We start from the raw sequence: 17,214 nt of genomic DNA on the forward strand, positions 1-17,214 counted from the left end.
ACATTGTTTTCTTAATTTCATTTTTGTATTGTTAATTTCTATTATATAGAAATACAACTGATTTTTCTGTTGATCTTGTATCTTGCAACTTTGCTGAATTTGTATTAGCTTCTAATGATTTTCTTGACTCTGTAGGATTGCTTAGACATAAGATCAAATCACCTGTAAGGAGAAATAGTTTTGTTTCTCCCATTCCCACTTGGAAATCTTTTTCTTTTTCTTGCATCATTTCTAGATCTAGCTACAACTTCTAGTACAATATTGAATACAAGCAGTGAAAGCAGGCATCCCTGTCTTATTCCTGGTCTTGGCAGGGCAGGGGAGCTTTTAGTATTTCCCCATTGAGTATTATGTAAGCTATAGGGCTTCATACGTACTCTTTATCATGTTTTGGAATTTTCCTTCTACTTCCAGTTTTTTGAGTGTTATTATAAAAGGGTATTGGATTTTGTCAAATGCTTTTTGTGCATCAACTAAGAATATTTTTCTTCCCTCATTCTATTGATATGGTATATTACATTCATTTTCCTATGTTAAGCCACCCATGCTTGGCTGGGATAAATCCATTTGGTCACGGTATGGAATGCTTTTAATGTGAAGCTGGATTTGGTTTGCTATTTTGTTGAGGGTTTGTGCATCTATACTCACAGAGAATATTAGTGTGTAATGACGCCATTGTGTGGTTTGGAATGTTCTCTCCTATTCTGTTTTCTGGAAGAGTTTAAGAAGGACTGGGCTGGGCATGGTGACTCATGCCTGTAATTCCAGTGACTTGGGAAGCCAAGGCAGGAGGACTACTTGAGGCCAGGAGTTCAAGGCCAGCATGGGATACACAGCAAGACCCCATTCTCTAGAAAATATTAAATAGCTGAGCATAGTGGCACATGCCTAGAGTCCTAAGCTTACTTAGGAGGCTGAGGCAGGAAGATCACTTGAGCCCAGGAGTTTGAGGTTACAGTGAGCTAAGATCAGACCAACATACTCCAGCCTGGGTGACAGAGTGAGACTCTGTCTCTAAAAAATAAATAAATAAATTTGAAAAAATAAAAAAAACTGGCATTATTTAAATGATAGAATTCTTTGTTGGGAGGTTTTCGATTACTAATTCAACCTCTTTACATGTTATAGGTCTGTTGATATTTTTTATTTCTTCTTGAGTCGGTGTTGGTAATTTGTGTTTTTAGGTATTTATCGATGTCATCTAGGTTAACTAATTTATTGATATATAATTATTCATAGTATTCTCCTAGAATCCTTTTTATTTCCGAAATTTCAGTAGTCATGTCCCTAACTTTCATTTCTCACATTAGTAATTTGAGTCTTCTGTTTATCTTAGTCAGTCTGCTAAAGGTTTATTTTCTTGATCTTTTCAGAGGACCAAATTTTGTTTTTATTGATTTTCTGTGTTGTTTTTCTGTTCTGTTTATCTCTGATCTAGTTCTTCATTATTTCATCGATTCTGACAGCTTTAAATTTTTCTAGTTCTTTAAGGTATAAAGTAAGGTTATTGATTTGATACCTTTCTTACTGTTTATTGTAGGTGCTTACAGCTATAAATATCCCTCCGAGCACTGCTTTCAACGGATCACGTTTTGGTATGTTGCATTTTCATTTGTCAAAGTATTTTCTGATTTCCCTTATGAGTTGTCCCTTGACCCACTGGTTAAGAGTGTGTGTCACTGGAGAGTTTTATGTAAGGGAGTGACATGGTATGATTTATGCTTTAGCAAGACAGTGTTGGCTGCTAAGTGAAAAAAGTGTGGAAGGAAAAGTATAAATGCTGAAAAGCCATTGTAAGAGGCCGTTGAAATTGTCTGTGTGAGAAATTATACTGACATTGTCACAGAGACAGTGCAAGTGGCAGAAAGTATTCAGATGTGGGTCATATTTTGGCAGTAAAATCTATAGGAATTGTTGATCAATTTACTGTTTGGCTAAAAGGAAAATAATTCAGGAATTACTGTTAGGTTTTGGTTTGAATATTTGGGCAGTTAAAAGTAACTTTATTGAGATAGGAAGACAAAGTTCACTTTTTCTTTGATGAAGAGAAAGAATGGTAAGGGAGACAAATCAAGTTGTTTTGAGAGTTGAGATTCTTATTAGAAACGTCAATACAGCAGTATTTATAATGTTCTGATGTCCAAAGTGAAGGTCAGAACGTTTATAAATTTGAGATCATCAACACAGAAATAGTTATTATATGGGACTAGATGAAATTACTTAAGGTGAAAGTACTGACTGAGGAAAAGAAAGAGACTAGGAATGAACCCAAGGAAAAGACACAGAAGAGTAGCAAATACATGCCAGCAGAGGATTTTAAGCATGAAATGCCACTGAGAGGCTGTGTTACCAAATCTAATCTGTTTTTACTTAAATGACTGTTGATTTTGATAAAAGTAGTTTTGATGAAATAGTAGGGGCAGAGCTGCATTGAGGGAAGGAAGCAAAGAAGTTGAGATAGTAACCTGAGAAGATTATTCTGATATATTCTTTGTAAAAGTGAATGGATAATTATATGGGTAGGGCAGTGGTTTCAGGAGATTTTGATGTCAATGGAAGGCCTATTTATTTACTTATTTACTTATTTAATTAACATGGACTATAAAAATCAGGAGAGGAAAATCAAAGATAATGGGATTAAAACCCATTAATCACTAGTAGGGTGATTGTTCTTAAATAAACAAATCTGCTATTGGACTGAAAGAGAAATCAGAAAATGCTGGTCTTGATGCAGGAAACATGTTAGATTTTAGGGTGAAGATGAGAAAATTATGAGGTTAGACAATCAGCTCAAAGGTAAAGAATCAAGGAAAGAGGTATTTATATGCAATAATACTCTGGAAATGTGGTAAAGCCAATTAAAGAGAGCAGAGTAAGGACTGTTGAGCAATGTTGAGTGTCCATTTGAAGTAAGTGGCCATACATTTAAAGCCTGATTGTATTATTTTCTCCTGTGCTGTTCAATTGGTAGAATGACAGCTAAGAATTAGTGGATAAGGTTGACAGGAAGAGAAAGGGCAAGAGAGTATTATTTTGAACTCTGGCATCTAGAATGGGTAAGGAAGGAAGGACAGACAAGAAGGTAACAGGAATAGAGAAAAAGTATAAATAGCCTGAGACTACTATACAAAGCAAGTTGGAAAGATAGGCTGGAGTGATAAGAATGTTGGAAATTGAGGTTTAGAGGGGCACAACTGCTGGTAATGATAGGATTTTAGAAGAGTTGGAAAGAATAAAGAACCTGGGATAGATTACACATATAGTACAGTATTGAAATCAAGTATGAGGTATGATTTAGGAGTCTTGGAAATTTGGCTGACGATGAGGTAAACAGGGTGATAAGACATGATGGAATTAGTCTTCACAGGGCAAGATGGATTTGCAAGTCCTGAGTGGTATTTAATATTGCAACGCTGTCACTCTCTTAAAATAGCAACCCCACTACCCTATCAATAAATCTTAGCTGATGCTAATAATTGCATAAAGCTGACCAAAATGAGAAGGGTTTTAAGAAGCCAGTTTTCCCACTGTTTAATTACTGGTATTATTTTTGAATAATACTCTGCTACCATTAAATAGACAAGGGATAGTAAAGCTACTTAGTATTATACTTTGGATCAAATAAATATCCTTCTTCAGATACCCAATGTTCACAAAATAGGAATATAATGATTTATATTTATTCAAGTGACATAAGCATTTATTTCAACTTCATTAAAAGCAAATCAAATGTATACTCATTTTTATAAATTAATCTAGCAAGATATTACAATGACTACTAGATTAAAAGTATTTGTCAAACAGCCTGCTTATGAAATAGGACTTCTATATTGAATTAACATATTTAGGCAATGTAGTAGCTTTTTTAGGCCATTTAGTGCTTCCTAATACATTAGAGCCATATCTGAATAAATGTTTCCAACAGTGTGCTGAAAGTACTGATCTACCACTCAGTTATACATTTTAAACTAGGGACTTCCTCCCCCTTGTAAGTGTGGCTAAATTTTTATTAGTTGAATTCTAAGTTATTAAACATATTTTAATTATATTCATCCCCAAACTGCATTGATTCAAAAACACATTTTATGTAATAATACATTTTACACAATAAAATTTAATTTATTAAAGAAACTCATTTTATGAGTATAATTAACTCAAAAAAGTTTCTTAAAGCTTCTATCTCCAAAATTAAAAAAAAATATTGTATAGACAGAAGTCTTCTGGGCTTGGACTCATGTTATAGTGGTTCCCTCTCATCCATTAAAAGACATTTTTTTTTAATTTGAGGGTTCCTATAAAGGGTACACTTGCTTCGGTGACATGTATATTTTTCTCTTTGTAGGACTATTCTTATTTCCTCAGTTATACACAGAGAATAATAATTAGATAAAGTATGGTGATAAAAACTAGATTTCACACATTAGCATTTCTTTCATGAGACATGAATACTGACATCAGTTCTCTGCGTACATTAAGAAGCTCCTCTTCTAGCTATAGCCAAGAAAAAAAAAATCACACTTAGATTTCACATTTTCGCTGTAAAACCACCAAATAAAATAGAAAAAAAAAATCAAGCTGTTATTAGTGATTCATTTTAAAACAACTTCTTTCATGAAGATACTGCCTTCTAACAGGTCTACAGATATCCACAGAATTCTGTGATCATTACTGATATTCAAGACAATCAGTTGAGAGAAGGCTCTAATCTTTTAAAGCCCCAAATCAGTGAAATTTAGATTCAATTTTTAAAGGAAGAGAGTAAAATTAAAAGTCTAGAAAACAATTTCAACAAGGATCAACCTAGTTAAGTAGCTTGTTTGCTTGAAGCTAAACTAGCTTAGCCACATCTTGATCCTGTACTATGTCAGCATATTGAGGTTCTATCTTTGTAAGTACATTAATATACTGTGTATACAAAGATCAGTGTACTTAAAAATGCCTTTCATCTTTGAGAAAACTCCGAAGACATTATCACTTAAAACAGTACCTTTAGTCCCTTCCCAGGTCCACGTTTCCCCCCAGAATGCAGCTGCTGGTCTACTAGGCCACTGGAAAGTAAACTAATTTAATCCTCAAATCTAAGTAAATGACATCTTGTCCAAACAGACAGTAATTCTTCCACTAAACTACAGACTTTCTGGGAGTTTTGTCCTGCCATATTTTCTCCTTCGGAAGACACAGCAGGACAGACGCCTGCTGCAGTACCCAGTGTTTAGAAACTGCAAACAAATCATTCAGATAATTTTTCAATTTGCAAATTTATATTCTCTTTTACTCCTTAGGAGGGCCTGTTTAAATTACCCCTATTCTTTCACTATAAATATGCTCCCATTATTTAAAGAACTAAAAGTAATTGGGCTAAAACTATCTTCTCTCAACCCAAAAGAAAAAGAAAGACATAAAAGCACACACACAAAAAAATCAAAAACAAAAGACATTAAAGTATGATTATCCCATTTTCAAACTTAGTTGACTTACCATGTCCTTAAGAAGCCTGTCTTGCAGCACTTTCATATCTTCTTTCATCAAACACATCTGTAAAAAAGTAAATATATTTCACCCATGAAATTTACCATAAAGTTTTCACAGCAAAGACAAAGTTACATTAACAAATTCTTTTTGTAATCAAGAGAGGTAACCTATAAAAAGCATAAAATTTATACCTCGGATGTAAAAACAGTTTCTTCATTATCAGTATTACAGAAGACACTTTTAGCCAATGAAGTTTTCAAAAGATGAAGCCTAAGAAGTAAAATAATGAGTTAACCTTGTATTTATCAATAATTCAAATTAGAGTGCTATAATATAGTATATATAATTTTAATTTTTCAAATAGAAATTTATTAATTTAAAAATCTAATTTTATAGATTATAGTCATTACGAATGTCATACTAACCTCTGTTGTTCGCTTTTTTGATATGCACTGAACTTCTGAAATATCTTTTCCCAAAAGTCCTAAATTAATTAATAAAATTTTATTTAGTCCTAAATAAAATATTTTAGTCCTAAAATAAAATCCAGTTAAACTTTAATATGATTAAAAATTAAAATCCAACAGTAGAATTACTCTATTTCTATTATTACAAATTTAAATAAACAGTATGGCTATATGTTAAAAATATTCCAGATGTCATACGCTCTTTCAAATTAAAATAAAATTGAAAGTAAAATCTCTCAGGATTTCTCATTATCAAAGATATTCATCATAAATTTAAGTTCGTACTTGAAAAGTGTTTCTATGAAGCTGATTAGAAATCTAAGATAAAACTAAATTATTTTCTGAACAAAAAGCTTTAGGATGTGCTCCCAAAAAAGAAAGTTTTTCCAAGTATAGCTCTTTAAAAATAAGGTTTTAAACTTATTTAAAAAATTTTTAAAGTAACAAACCACAAATTCCTTTTCCAAATCTTTTAAAGACTGTGAATCTTTTTCAAAATTCTCCAGCTCCTCTATGATAATGAATTGGAATTTATCAAGTTTTTTAATCCTATTACAGAAACAAAATGAGATTAATTTTAAAAACTGTAGCATTCAGAATATATGAATATGTAGCATTCAAAAGTTTTCAGAACAGATTTTTATTACAGACCTAGAGTCCTGACTTTGATGATTTATTGTTCTCAGATGTTGCTGAGCTGTTTTCCAAGACTGCGTAGTAAAATAACTCAACATTTTATGTCGGATCTGAAAAATACTCATTTTTAAGTTAAAATATCTTTACAAAATAACACTCTAACCAAGACTACAGTAACAGCAAATAATTTTCCACGAAATGTAAATTACTAAGAAGAACTTGGAAAAGTGAAAAATTAAAAACTCAGTTATTTAAACTGAAGTGTTAATAGACACTGCTCTGAGTGAACTTATTTAACTCCATCAGTAGGTCTTTGACTAAGGGTTGAGTCCTCAACTGTTTTCATAAGAACCCCACACTCTACAGTATTTACAAAAATGCTGATGGTTATAATTCTCTTCAAAGACACAGCCTAAAAGTCACACTCAGAATTTTTTAAAACCATTTTTTTCACAAAAACATATATTTAAATCTAGCTACAGACACATATGAGAATATATAAGTCAAAGCTTCTCTATTCAGATTAGGTTGGCCTTGGGCAAAAAAAAAAAAAAAAAAAAAAGAAACAGAAAAAACAAGCAATTTCTAATTTTAACCCTGAATATAGGAGAAAGGAAAGCAAGATTGGGGGGGGGGGGTGTTGATAACCTGTGCCCAAAACATCTTTTATTCAAAGGAGGGCATAAAAAACTATCGATTCCAAATAGAGGCATGTGAAAGAGATAGGCAGAAATATATTACTAATAATTAAAAATTCTTTTAAAAAGCATTTTTGCATTATCTCACTGGAACCTCAAAAACTAAGACTACATAACTATAATACAGAACTAGTAAAACAAAATGAAATGGTATTTCTCTGACTGCAGCTGCTCATTCTTTATACTACACTATACTATCTTCATTAATGCTCACCTAAATGACATAAAAAATGTCTTGAAAAGTGGCATGAAAACTGTCCAGTAAAAAAAAAAAAATTCACAGAAAAGCCAAAACATTAAACTGCAAAGGAAAATAGGACAAAAGAGAAAAAAGTAGTAGCAAAAGAAAGAATACGGGTAATATACAGATTTTATTCCAATTATTCACATATAAGGAAAGTTGGTTTCATGAATGGATATTTTGTTGCCAAAGGATCAAACAAGCCAATGGTCTAGTAGAAAGTGTGGCATATTATTATATTATTGGGTATAAATCATAATTTAAAGAATAACTCACATTATTCCTTCTCTTAAATTCTGAATTGAGCCTCTCGTAAGTCTCATAAGTCATCTCTATACCTGCAAATTCATTTCGCCAGGTCTCCCAAGGAATAGAAAAGTCATTTGTTGATAATGAAGATACACTTTCAGACACTAAAAAATGAAAACAATCTGCTGAAGTTAAAATATGCATTACTCTAAATTTAGCCTTGTAATTAGGCTAAGAACAAAATCTATCTTATTTTCCGAATCTATGTGTAACCTAAGGATTATGAAATCAAAGGCAGAAGAGTTCCTTATGTTTTTTTAATTTAAAAATGAGATTATTCTGATTTATAAAACAAACATTTTGGTATGGCTATTACAGCAGAAATGACTACTTTAAGCTGGAACATTTATGGATTATTTTTAACTGCTTTTTAACTAGTTCCACATTATTATTAGGTATTTAGTGAGGTACTAGCACATCAGTAAATTCATACTCTAGTTAACCTAAATGTGATAGTAAGTGACAGAATGATGAGGGAGATCTATGGGCATCTAAGACCCTTACTACAACAATTATTCATATAAATGTGAACTTTGCAATAAAGCATCATCCATCTTGGACATATCCAAAGTTGTCTTTACAAATTTGTTTTGTAAATAGACTCATTCAAAATATAAGAACCACCCTCCAAATAACTGCATTTTGATACAGGCTACTGATCTACCTACTTTTGTGGATATGATGATCTGCATCTTCAATTTTACACAGTTTTTTGGGAAGCAAGTTTGCTCTCCTTTCTCCTTTCTCTTCCATTTCTACTTCATTGGAATTACTTAGATTATCTTCTATATATATTCTTTTGCGACTAAGATGTTGGGTGGGGCCTTAGGAACAGTTAAAGAAAGTTAAAAGCGCTGCAATTTTCATTAAAAATACCTAATATTTTCTTGCTTTTATTTTAAAAAGGCTTTGTTTCCACTAAGTATTTTTATTATGTTTTAGGTAATTATGCATTCAATTCTACCTAGTTTACTTATTTTCTTTTTACATTAAGTTGAATAACGGTATGACTTAAAATACATAATTCCTTTAGTTGAAATGTCATGTAGCATTTCAGTAATCATTTTTTAAAAAGCAAGACTATATGACTACAAACCTGATACATGAGTAGCATCACAGGGCATATCAAACCACGTTTTCTCTCTTCCTTCACTAGACTTGGATAATGAAGATGCTAAATGACTTTCCTAAAATACGTATTAGAAATTAGAAAAAAATTCCGTAAATATATTTCAATTCACATTTTATCACCTTTCTCAAACCCAAAAACCAATAATTTTAAATGCTGTCAATTCTTTCTCAGATTGTTTCTATCCCTTCCTTTTCATCTCTAATATTTACCATGTGTTAACCTTGATTCTAAGTTGACCTCAATCTTCTTGTAATAGCTGTGATGTGAGCTACATTTTTTTCTATTCCTGCTTTTCATTTCTTTATTAGGATTTCCATTTCTTTGAGTCAGGAAATGAGGAGCCACAGAAAACTAAAGTTTAAACTATTCTTCTTTCAAACCACATCTTTCACATCTAACCTTATGTTATACTATTTGAATATACAGGTTTTACTTAGTAACCTTTACATAGGTTACTGATTTTTCTCCACTTAATCTACATATACCTACCCATCCACTTAGGTCTAGCTCAAATCACAGCCCTCTCCAAGTTGTAAAATTCTGTCTTGATTTTCTATATTTTACAGGTTATTAAAATATTTTTATTGATGGATGGATGGGCTTTTATGCTGGCAGGAAGTTCAACCAAATACCTATATATTCACGAAACCAGAAAGTGCCAATTGTAAATATGCAATCCGGGGTTCAGCAGTGGTATCCTCACTATTTAAGACCTTACTACTCTCATTTTAAAAGTTTCAACTTTCTTCTATCAAAAAATATTTTTCTATGATCAAGCCATTCTATATACTTTAAACATCAGATTTTCAGGTAATAACAGTTGAAAAGCATTAAAATATTATAATTACCACTAAAGGTCAGTAATCTGAGTCTTATAAATTTTCCTTACACTAAGATGGTTCTTATAAGTTATAGTCCCACACTTACCTCTCTTTTGCTTTGTATATAATTTTCATTGATATGTGGAGATTCAATTTCCATAAACCGTTCTCCTGAACTATAACTGCTTACATCTGAATAGCTGTTACAGTTTTGTGTTTCTTGTGTAAGTACCAGAGAACTTTTTTTTTTTCTATTTAGAATAGTATTACTCTTAGTTGGAGTATGTCTGGGCTATGAATGAAGACATACAAAAACCCAATAAGAAGTTACAAAATTGTTCAAAGCCCCCCACTTCAAAAAGAGTTGAACATAAGAAACATTAAAGCAAAACTGCAAAACTACTTAATTCACTGCAAAAATTCAATTCCAATTCATAACTAAAAATAAAAAATCCTTAGGCAAGTGGATTATTACTTTGATGACCAAAACCTGTAGATAAGGATCCCTGCTAGTACAGTTTCTATGCTCCAGAGGTCAAAGTCACCTTAACAAGAACACGAATAAGAATTTTTTTGCATTTTCTGTTCCAATCTTCATGTGTAACAGTTTATATGGCTGTCTATACAGAAAAGCCAAGAGAATCTAGGCAGACAATCATGATAAAACTCAGCAAGGTTGTTGGAGATAAAACAATCAATAGTTTTTCTATATAAAAATTTTAAAACTCAGAAAATGTAATTTTTAAAAAAAGTCTTTTAATACAGCAAAAAGAAGACCCATAAAATACTTAAGAATTAATCTAACAAGATGCATAATTTCCTTTGTAGGAGACTTCACCCAACTTTGCAGGAAATAAGACAAAAAAGTGGAGAGAGAAATGATGTGTAGATAAGAAAGATCAACATCAATATTGAAAAATGGCAATTCTTCCCTTAGACAAACTAATTCTAAAATGTATATGAATCAGTAAAGGGCCAAAGGAATTCTGAGGAATGGTGGGGCAGGGGGTATGTAACACCGTATAAATGTAAAATGACCCCAATTAAAGCAGTGGTGGTATTAGCACAGAGATAGATAAACAGGCCAGTAAACAGTAAAATCTAATGGTGCCTAATCCAGGCCCATGTGATCACCCAGCCTATGACTAAATTAAGACTATTCCACTCCTGATGTTGCACTAATTTGATATCCATATGAAAAAGAAAGCCTGGAGAGACTCAAATCTAAAATTTGAGTCAAATTTAGACTCAAATCTAAAATAAGAAAATATTTTTATGACAATAGCTTAGGGGAAGATTTCTTGAACAACCCAAAAGATTGGTAAATTTGATTATGTCCTATCTTTTGTCATAGGGAAGTTGTGTAATTAACTGAAAATATACATACTAGGAAAAGAATGTTTACATTATATACAACGAATAAAGAATATCCAGAATATATTAAGAACTCATACAAATTTGTAAGAAAAATCAAGCAATGCAATTTAAAAATAAGAAAACAAACAGGAAATTCACAAAATGGCCAAAATCATGTGAAAATACTCATTGATGCAATGAGTCAGGAAAATGCAAATTAAAGACACAACTTTATGCTTACCAGACTGGCAAAAACAGAAACAACTGATAACATCTACTTAGTTAAAACTGTAGAGAAATGAGCACTATCTCATAGCAGTGTTGAGAGCGTAAGCAGGTTCAACTACCATATAAAGCAAATTTCCAACACCTTATTAAGAGTTGACAGTAAAGGGGCAGCATGGGGGAATGTCTCATGAGTGTCCAGCCAATGAATATGTAACTGTTAAAATTCCATCTAACACAGAGTAGCATCAAAGATGGTGGGTGGGGATTACCTAGGCTTGGAGATTTTGCAAGGTGGCATACTGAAGGGATTAAAGGATGCGGGGGAAAATAAGAATGACAGAAACAAAGGGATTGGTTCTAGGACCTCTTGTGGATATTAAAATCAGAAGATGCTCAAATCTGTGATATAAAATGGTTCAGTATTTGCATATAACCTATACACATCCTCCCATATACATATGTAATCTCTAGATTACTTATGATACCTAATACAATGTAAATACTCTTAAATAGTTGTTATATGTATTGTTTAGGAAATGGTGACAAGAAAAAAAAGTCTGTACATGTTCAATACAGACACAATTAAAAATATATATTGTTGTCTGTGGTTGAATCCACAGATGTGGAACCCACAGATATGGAGGGCCAACTATATTGATAAAGGATCACAGGAGAATTTGTGTGAATTTCACTAGTGTGAAACTGGGTTTCAAATTGTGGTCTGTAGAAACTCAGAGTTTTGAAAATATGCCTTGGGGATTATTTGGGGGAAGGAGGTGAAGGAGGCTAGGTAGATCTAGGGTTTAGATCTCCTACCTCTACTTTAAACAGCATAGTTCCACTTTTATCTTTCTGACACACAATGGTCCCTCTTAGCTGCAGTTTTGCTTTCCAGGGTTTCAATAACTCATGCTCAACCATGGCCCAAAAATATTAAATGGAACATTCCAGAAATCATTTATAAGTTTCAAATTGTGCACAATTCTGTGTGGTGCCATGAAATCTCTGGCTATCGGGCTGTCCTGCCTGGGATATGAATCATCACTTTGTCCAGCATATCCATGCTGTATATGCTACCTGCCTGTTAGTCAAGTAATAGCCATCTCAGTTATCAGATTGACTGTGGAGATATCGTTGTGCTCAAGCAACTCTTATTTTACTAAATAATGCCCCTCAAAAGCAAGAGTAGTGATGCTGTAAGTGTATTGTTATAGTTGTTGTTTTGTCACTGTAATAATTTATAAATTGCATATTTATAAGTTAATGTTTAAATTAAACAATCATAGGTATGTATGTATAGGAAAAAAAGATAGTATATATAGCATTCAGTGCTATCCTCCATTTCAGGCATCTATTGGGGGGTCTTGGAACGTATTCCCTGAGAATAAGGGGTGATTACTGTACAGAGTACAGATAAGAGTTTTGTAACAGGAGTGATCACTTCCTAAGAGATACTACTAATTGTTCTACACATAAGAACTACACACATTTTCTAGATCTGAATAGGCTTATTCCTGCAATGCAGGTACTTCTTTCAGATTTCACCATAATTTAAAGTCTATGGCCTTTAATAACCTTTAGTTACAAAAATTACAAGTTGACAAAGTAAATTGATAATTTAGTTGAAAACAGTGCAATTACAATATTTGGTTTAGGTGTTTATAAGGAAGTTTAACAGGTAAATGGTAGGAATATAAAAAGTAAATATATGTTGAAAAGAAGTTCTTCATTCTTCCTCATCTATGTTATCACATTATATGTATCATTTCTTCTTAAAATATAGTAGACCCTCCTGAAATCACAGATAGTACCTCACCCTATTATACTATGCACAGATTTCTTTTTCCTAATTTCATGGAAAGATGATTCATTCTTACCATAGATCTTAGCAACTTCCACATACCTTATTTTTGGTTCCTTATTAAGCACAGAATATTCACCATTTCACTTAAAGGAAAACTTTATGGCTTCTCTTTGGCCTATCTGAATTGTCAGCATCAATACTCTTGCCCTTTGGCGGTATTGTTAAGTAAAATAAGGGTTACTTTAACACAAGCACTGCAATACCTCTACAGTTGATCTGATAACCAAGGTGGCTACTATGTGACTAACAGGCAGGTAGGGTATACAGCAGCATGGATACACTGGACAAAGGGTTGATTCACATCCCAGGAGGGACAGAGTGGATGGCTCAATATTTCATCACACTATTCAGAATTACACACAATGTAAAACATATGAATTGTTTATTTCTGCAATTTCTTATTTAATATTATCAGACCACAGTTGACTGTAGGTAACTGAAACCTCAAAAAGTGAAACCACAAATAATGAGAAACTACTGTACTCTCCTGCTACCACATTCTTCCTCCTGTATAGCTATACATTTATTTGTCTGTTAGGTTCATCAAGACTGGCAAGTATCTCTCTCTTGTCATTATGTCCCTCTCCCCCAAGACCCTAGACCAAACCCAAAACCTTAAATAGACAAGCAATGTGTATCTGATTAAGATGATAGGGAAAATAACTTACTACCTTCAGATATATCTGATAAAGAGAAAAATATATATACATTCTCACCAAAAACAGTGGTCGTGGAATTGGTGAACAACTTTCACTTGCACACAGGAAGTTTTTCTCATTGTTTTTGGGTGACTTTATTGTACCTCCAACTCCACTGTTACTATTTAAGGATTCAAGTGATGAAGTTTTTGGATAAGGTGATATAGATTTTGTTATGCAGTCATAATCCTGAGTAAAATCCTTTTCTGTTATTTTCTCTATACCTATATTGCATCAAAATAAAAAAGAAAATAGATGGCAAGCGTTATCATTGATGTCTGCTTTAGAAATAGCACGATTAATTTAAATTCTAAGAATTTGTCAGATCTTCAAATCTTAGCTATAAAAAAGGATAGCTTTAAAAATATTAAGACCAAGTTATATTTAAAATATTTGTAAGACTGAAAAACAAAATGGCTGAATTTAAAATGTACTTGTAACCACAAGAACTTTCAAAACATTTTCCAACAAAAATATCTACAGTATGACCTGAAATATAAGGATCAACCTAAGTATTATCTTGAGTATTCTGACATCATAGCTGATTGTGTTATATATACACATCACAAAATTTTATGATTGAAAAAGGCTTGAGAAATCATCTGCTCTACATCTTTCACATAAAAATTAGAAAATTTACTGCTGGAATAAATCTTAATATAAATAAATCCTCAGACAATTTTCAGATCGAATCAGGGCATGTACATCTATCTCCTGAGTATGCGCTTATGTGAAATTTCATAGTGGTCCTTAGTACTGAGAACACAATAGCTACTTTAGAGGAAGCAGAAGTATACTAACTGATTTAAGTCTTGTATTTTAACTGAAATGATTAGCATTTAGAAATGCTTTAAAATGTCCTTACAAGGAAACAAAAATGGTATAAAAAGGGCAAACTTATACTTTCTATACTAGAAAGGCATACACATATACCAGAGCTCCAAAGAATATGAATTTTTCTTTAGCAATCATTTAAAAATAAAAGCATAACCTCAACTGTATACGGTATTAATCCAGTGTGGGTCCACAGAATGAGGAAGATATTCTTTGGACTTTTGTTAATGAAATGTAAATAGAAAAAACAGAATTCTCCAAAAATTCTCATGTTATTAAATATATATTGAGCTAAAAAAAAAGCACATTAAAATTAAGTACTTTTTTAAGATTAAGTTATAATTTGTGAATATATATTATTTTCCATATTAAAGCATTTGATCTTTAACTTCCTAACATGAAAAACATCAGTATCCTAGTAGCATTGTTCCCATGTTATCAAGTCAAGTTACTAGCATTAATTAGCTTAACAATGAAGTTTTAACTACTATAATTATAAATACCCCTCAAAATTAGTCTTAAAATTGTATTTTCCCATAATTAGAGTTATAGAAAACTATTGAATATTCAAGTAAAGAAAAAACAAAGTTATACTGACATCTCGTTACTTCTATAGATGATGGACTGCCAGATAAAGATCTGGGAGATAAGTCAAGGCAATTATCTCGTATAGCATCTTTTAGTAGAGATGAGTTTTTCCATTGTTTTGATAGTTCCTTTTCTGTTTCAGCACAGAAGACTTTCTGTTGTTTCTTTGGTAGCTTTACCGTTTTCATTGTGGAATGGATATTCTCCTCCTAAATGTATCAATAACTTTCAAATTATACTCAAGTACAAATATTTACACTTGGACACATAAAACAAATTATATTCAAATATTTATTAAATGTTGTATATTACCACATACAGGCATAACAAGGACCTAGACATGAGTAGTGAAAGACTTTCTAATATACTAGAAGCCATAAGACAAATTCACAGGAGAATATAATACATTTACTATAATAAATATCTTAAGAGATACAAATAGCCTTCTTTGAGGGTTCAAAGATTATATCCAGTTTAGGGAAATTAGAAAGCATTCCTAAATTTCATAGTATTTGAGATACTAAGGAGTTTGTGAAAGAAGGTAGAAAGGGGAAGACATACTGCGAATAGAGAAGACTTCGCAAGAACAGAGGGAGTTGAGAGGCACAGGTCTTTTTTGGGAGTCACAGGTTATACTATCTGACCATTTCACAGTTCTGGGCATACACTGGAGAAGGGTAGAAAAAAGCTTGGAATGGCATTTTGATGCTCTGAATATCTGACAATAGAGATATTTTTAGGGTCTTCCTTTGAAGAGGGATAAGATGAGAGGTGGCTTGAGAAGGCATATGACTATTTGTATGGTAAACTTCCTTTAAGAAGTGACAGAAGGCTGGGCACGGTGGCTCATGCCTGTAATCCCAGCACTTTGGGAGGCCGAGGCGGGCAGATCATGAGGTCAAGAGATCGAGACCATCCTGACCAACATGGTGAAACCCAGCCTCTACTAAAAATACAAAAATTAGCTGGGCGTGGTGGCGTGCGCCTGTAGTCCCAGCTACTAGGCAGGCTGAGGCAGGACAATCGCTTGAACACTGGAGGCGGAGGTTGCAGTGAACCAAGATGACACCACTGCACTCCAGCCTGGTGACAAAGCGAGGCTGTGTCTCAAAAAAAAAAAAAAAAAGAAGAAGAAGTGATAGAAAATGTAGACCTAAGTTAGGAAGTCTTTAAAGTATTTTGGGTAAGAGATAAGATTGCAAAAAAGAAGAGATGGAAGTTTATGATGTCAAATCAGCACACTATACTGTTCAGAAACCTATCTTTAGTGCCAGACTCTCTGGTTTCAAATCCTAGACCTACCACTTCCTAGTTGTGTGACCTTGAGCAAATTCCTTCTCTCTGAGCCTCAATTTTCTCAGTTGTAAAATGGGATGACACTAATAGTACTAATTACCTATAGTACTTATGAGATTTTAAGACATTAAATCTGTAAAGTGCTTAATATAGCAGTTGACACATTGTAAGCACTACATATATTTATATACTATACACATACACTATACTAAAATAGTAATATAAGTATATATATTTTTCCCATAATTGGAGTTATAGAAAACTATTGAATATTCAAGTAAAGAAAAAATGAAATTATACTGACATCTCATTACTTCTATAGATGATAGACTGCCAGACAAATAAATAAATATTTAACTTTGCTTTCAAGAACAGGTGACTGGGAATGTGTCTGGACATTATGAGACATAAGGAAGAAGTCAGGGATGGTGACAGGTGGGCCAGTGTGTGGGAAGAACCTCAGACACCAATATTTTGCTTTCACTCAACAGACACACAGCTTCTCCATGCTATACTTTATTAAAGCCTAATTTTAGAAGATTAAGTACTTCTCCCTTTCAAAGATACTATCATC

The 17,214-nt window shown here is 32.7% G+C and overlaps 1 protein-coding gene across 1 annotated transcript in view; it reads right to left on the bottom strand.

The window, feature by feature from the left end:
- Window positions 1-1,633: 1,633 nt before the first annotated feature.
- Window positions 1,634-17,214, bottom strand: part of SYCP2 (synaptonemal complex protein 2) — a 72,185-nt gene continuing 56,604 nt past the window's right edge. The window contains exons 34-45 of the mRNA XM_055104696.2: window positions 15,355-15,553; window positions 13,941-14,146; window positions 9,883-10,068; window positions 8,920-9,010; window positions 8,492-8,647; window positions 7,791-7,927; window positions 6,591-6,685; window positions 6,389-6,488; window positions 5,898-5,956; window positions 5,664-5,742; window positions 5,479-5,535; window positions 1,634-4,491 (exon numbers count right to left, since the gene is read on the bottom strand). Of these exons, the coding sequence (XP_054960671.1) occupies window positions 4,414-4,491; window positions 5,479-5,535; window positions 5,664-5,742; window positions 5,898-5,956; window positions 6,389-6,488; window positions 6,591-6,685; window positions 7,791-7,927; window positions 8,492-8,647; window positions 8,920-9,010; window positions 9,883-10,068; window positions 13,941-14,146; window positions 15,355-15,553 (1,443 nt within the window). The 3' untranslated portion in view covers window positions 1,634-4,413. The remainder of the gene's footprint in view (window positions 4,492-5,478; window positions 5,536-5,663; window positions 5,743-5,897; window positions 5,957-6,388; window positions 6,489-6,590; window positions 6,686-7,790; window positions 7,928-8,491; window positions 8,648-8,919; window positions 9,011-9,882; window positions 10,069-13,940; window positions 14,147-15,354; window positions 15,554-17,214) is intronic.

This window comes from Pan paniscus, chromosome 21 (assembly GCF_029289425.2).
Source record: "Pan paniscus chromosome 21, NHGRI_mPanPan1-v2.0_pri, whole genome shotgun sequence".
Taxonomy (NCBI): domain Eukaryota; kingdom Metazoa; phylum Chordata; class Mammalia; order Primates; family Hominidae; genus Pan; species Pan paniscus.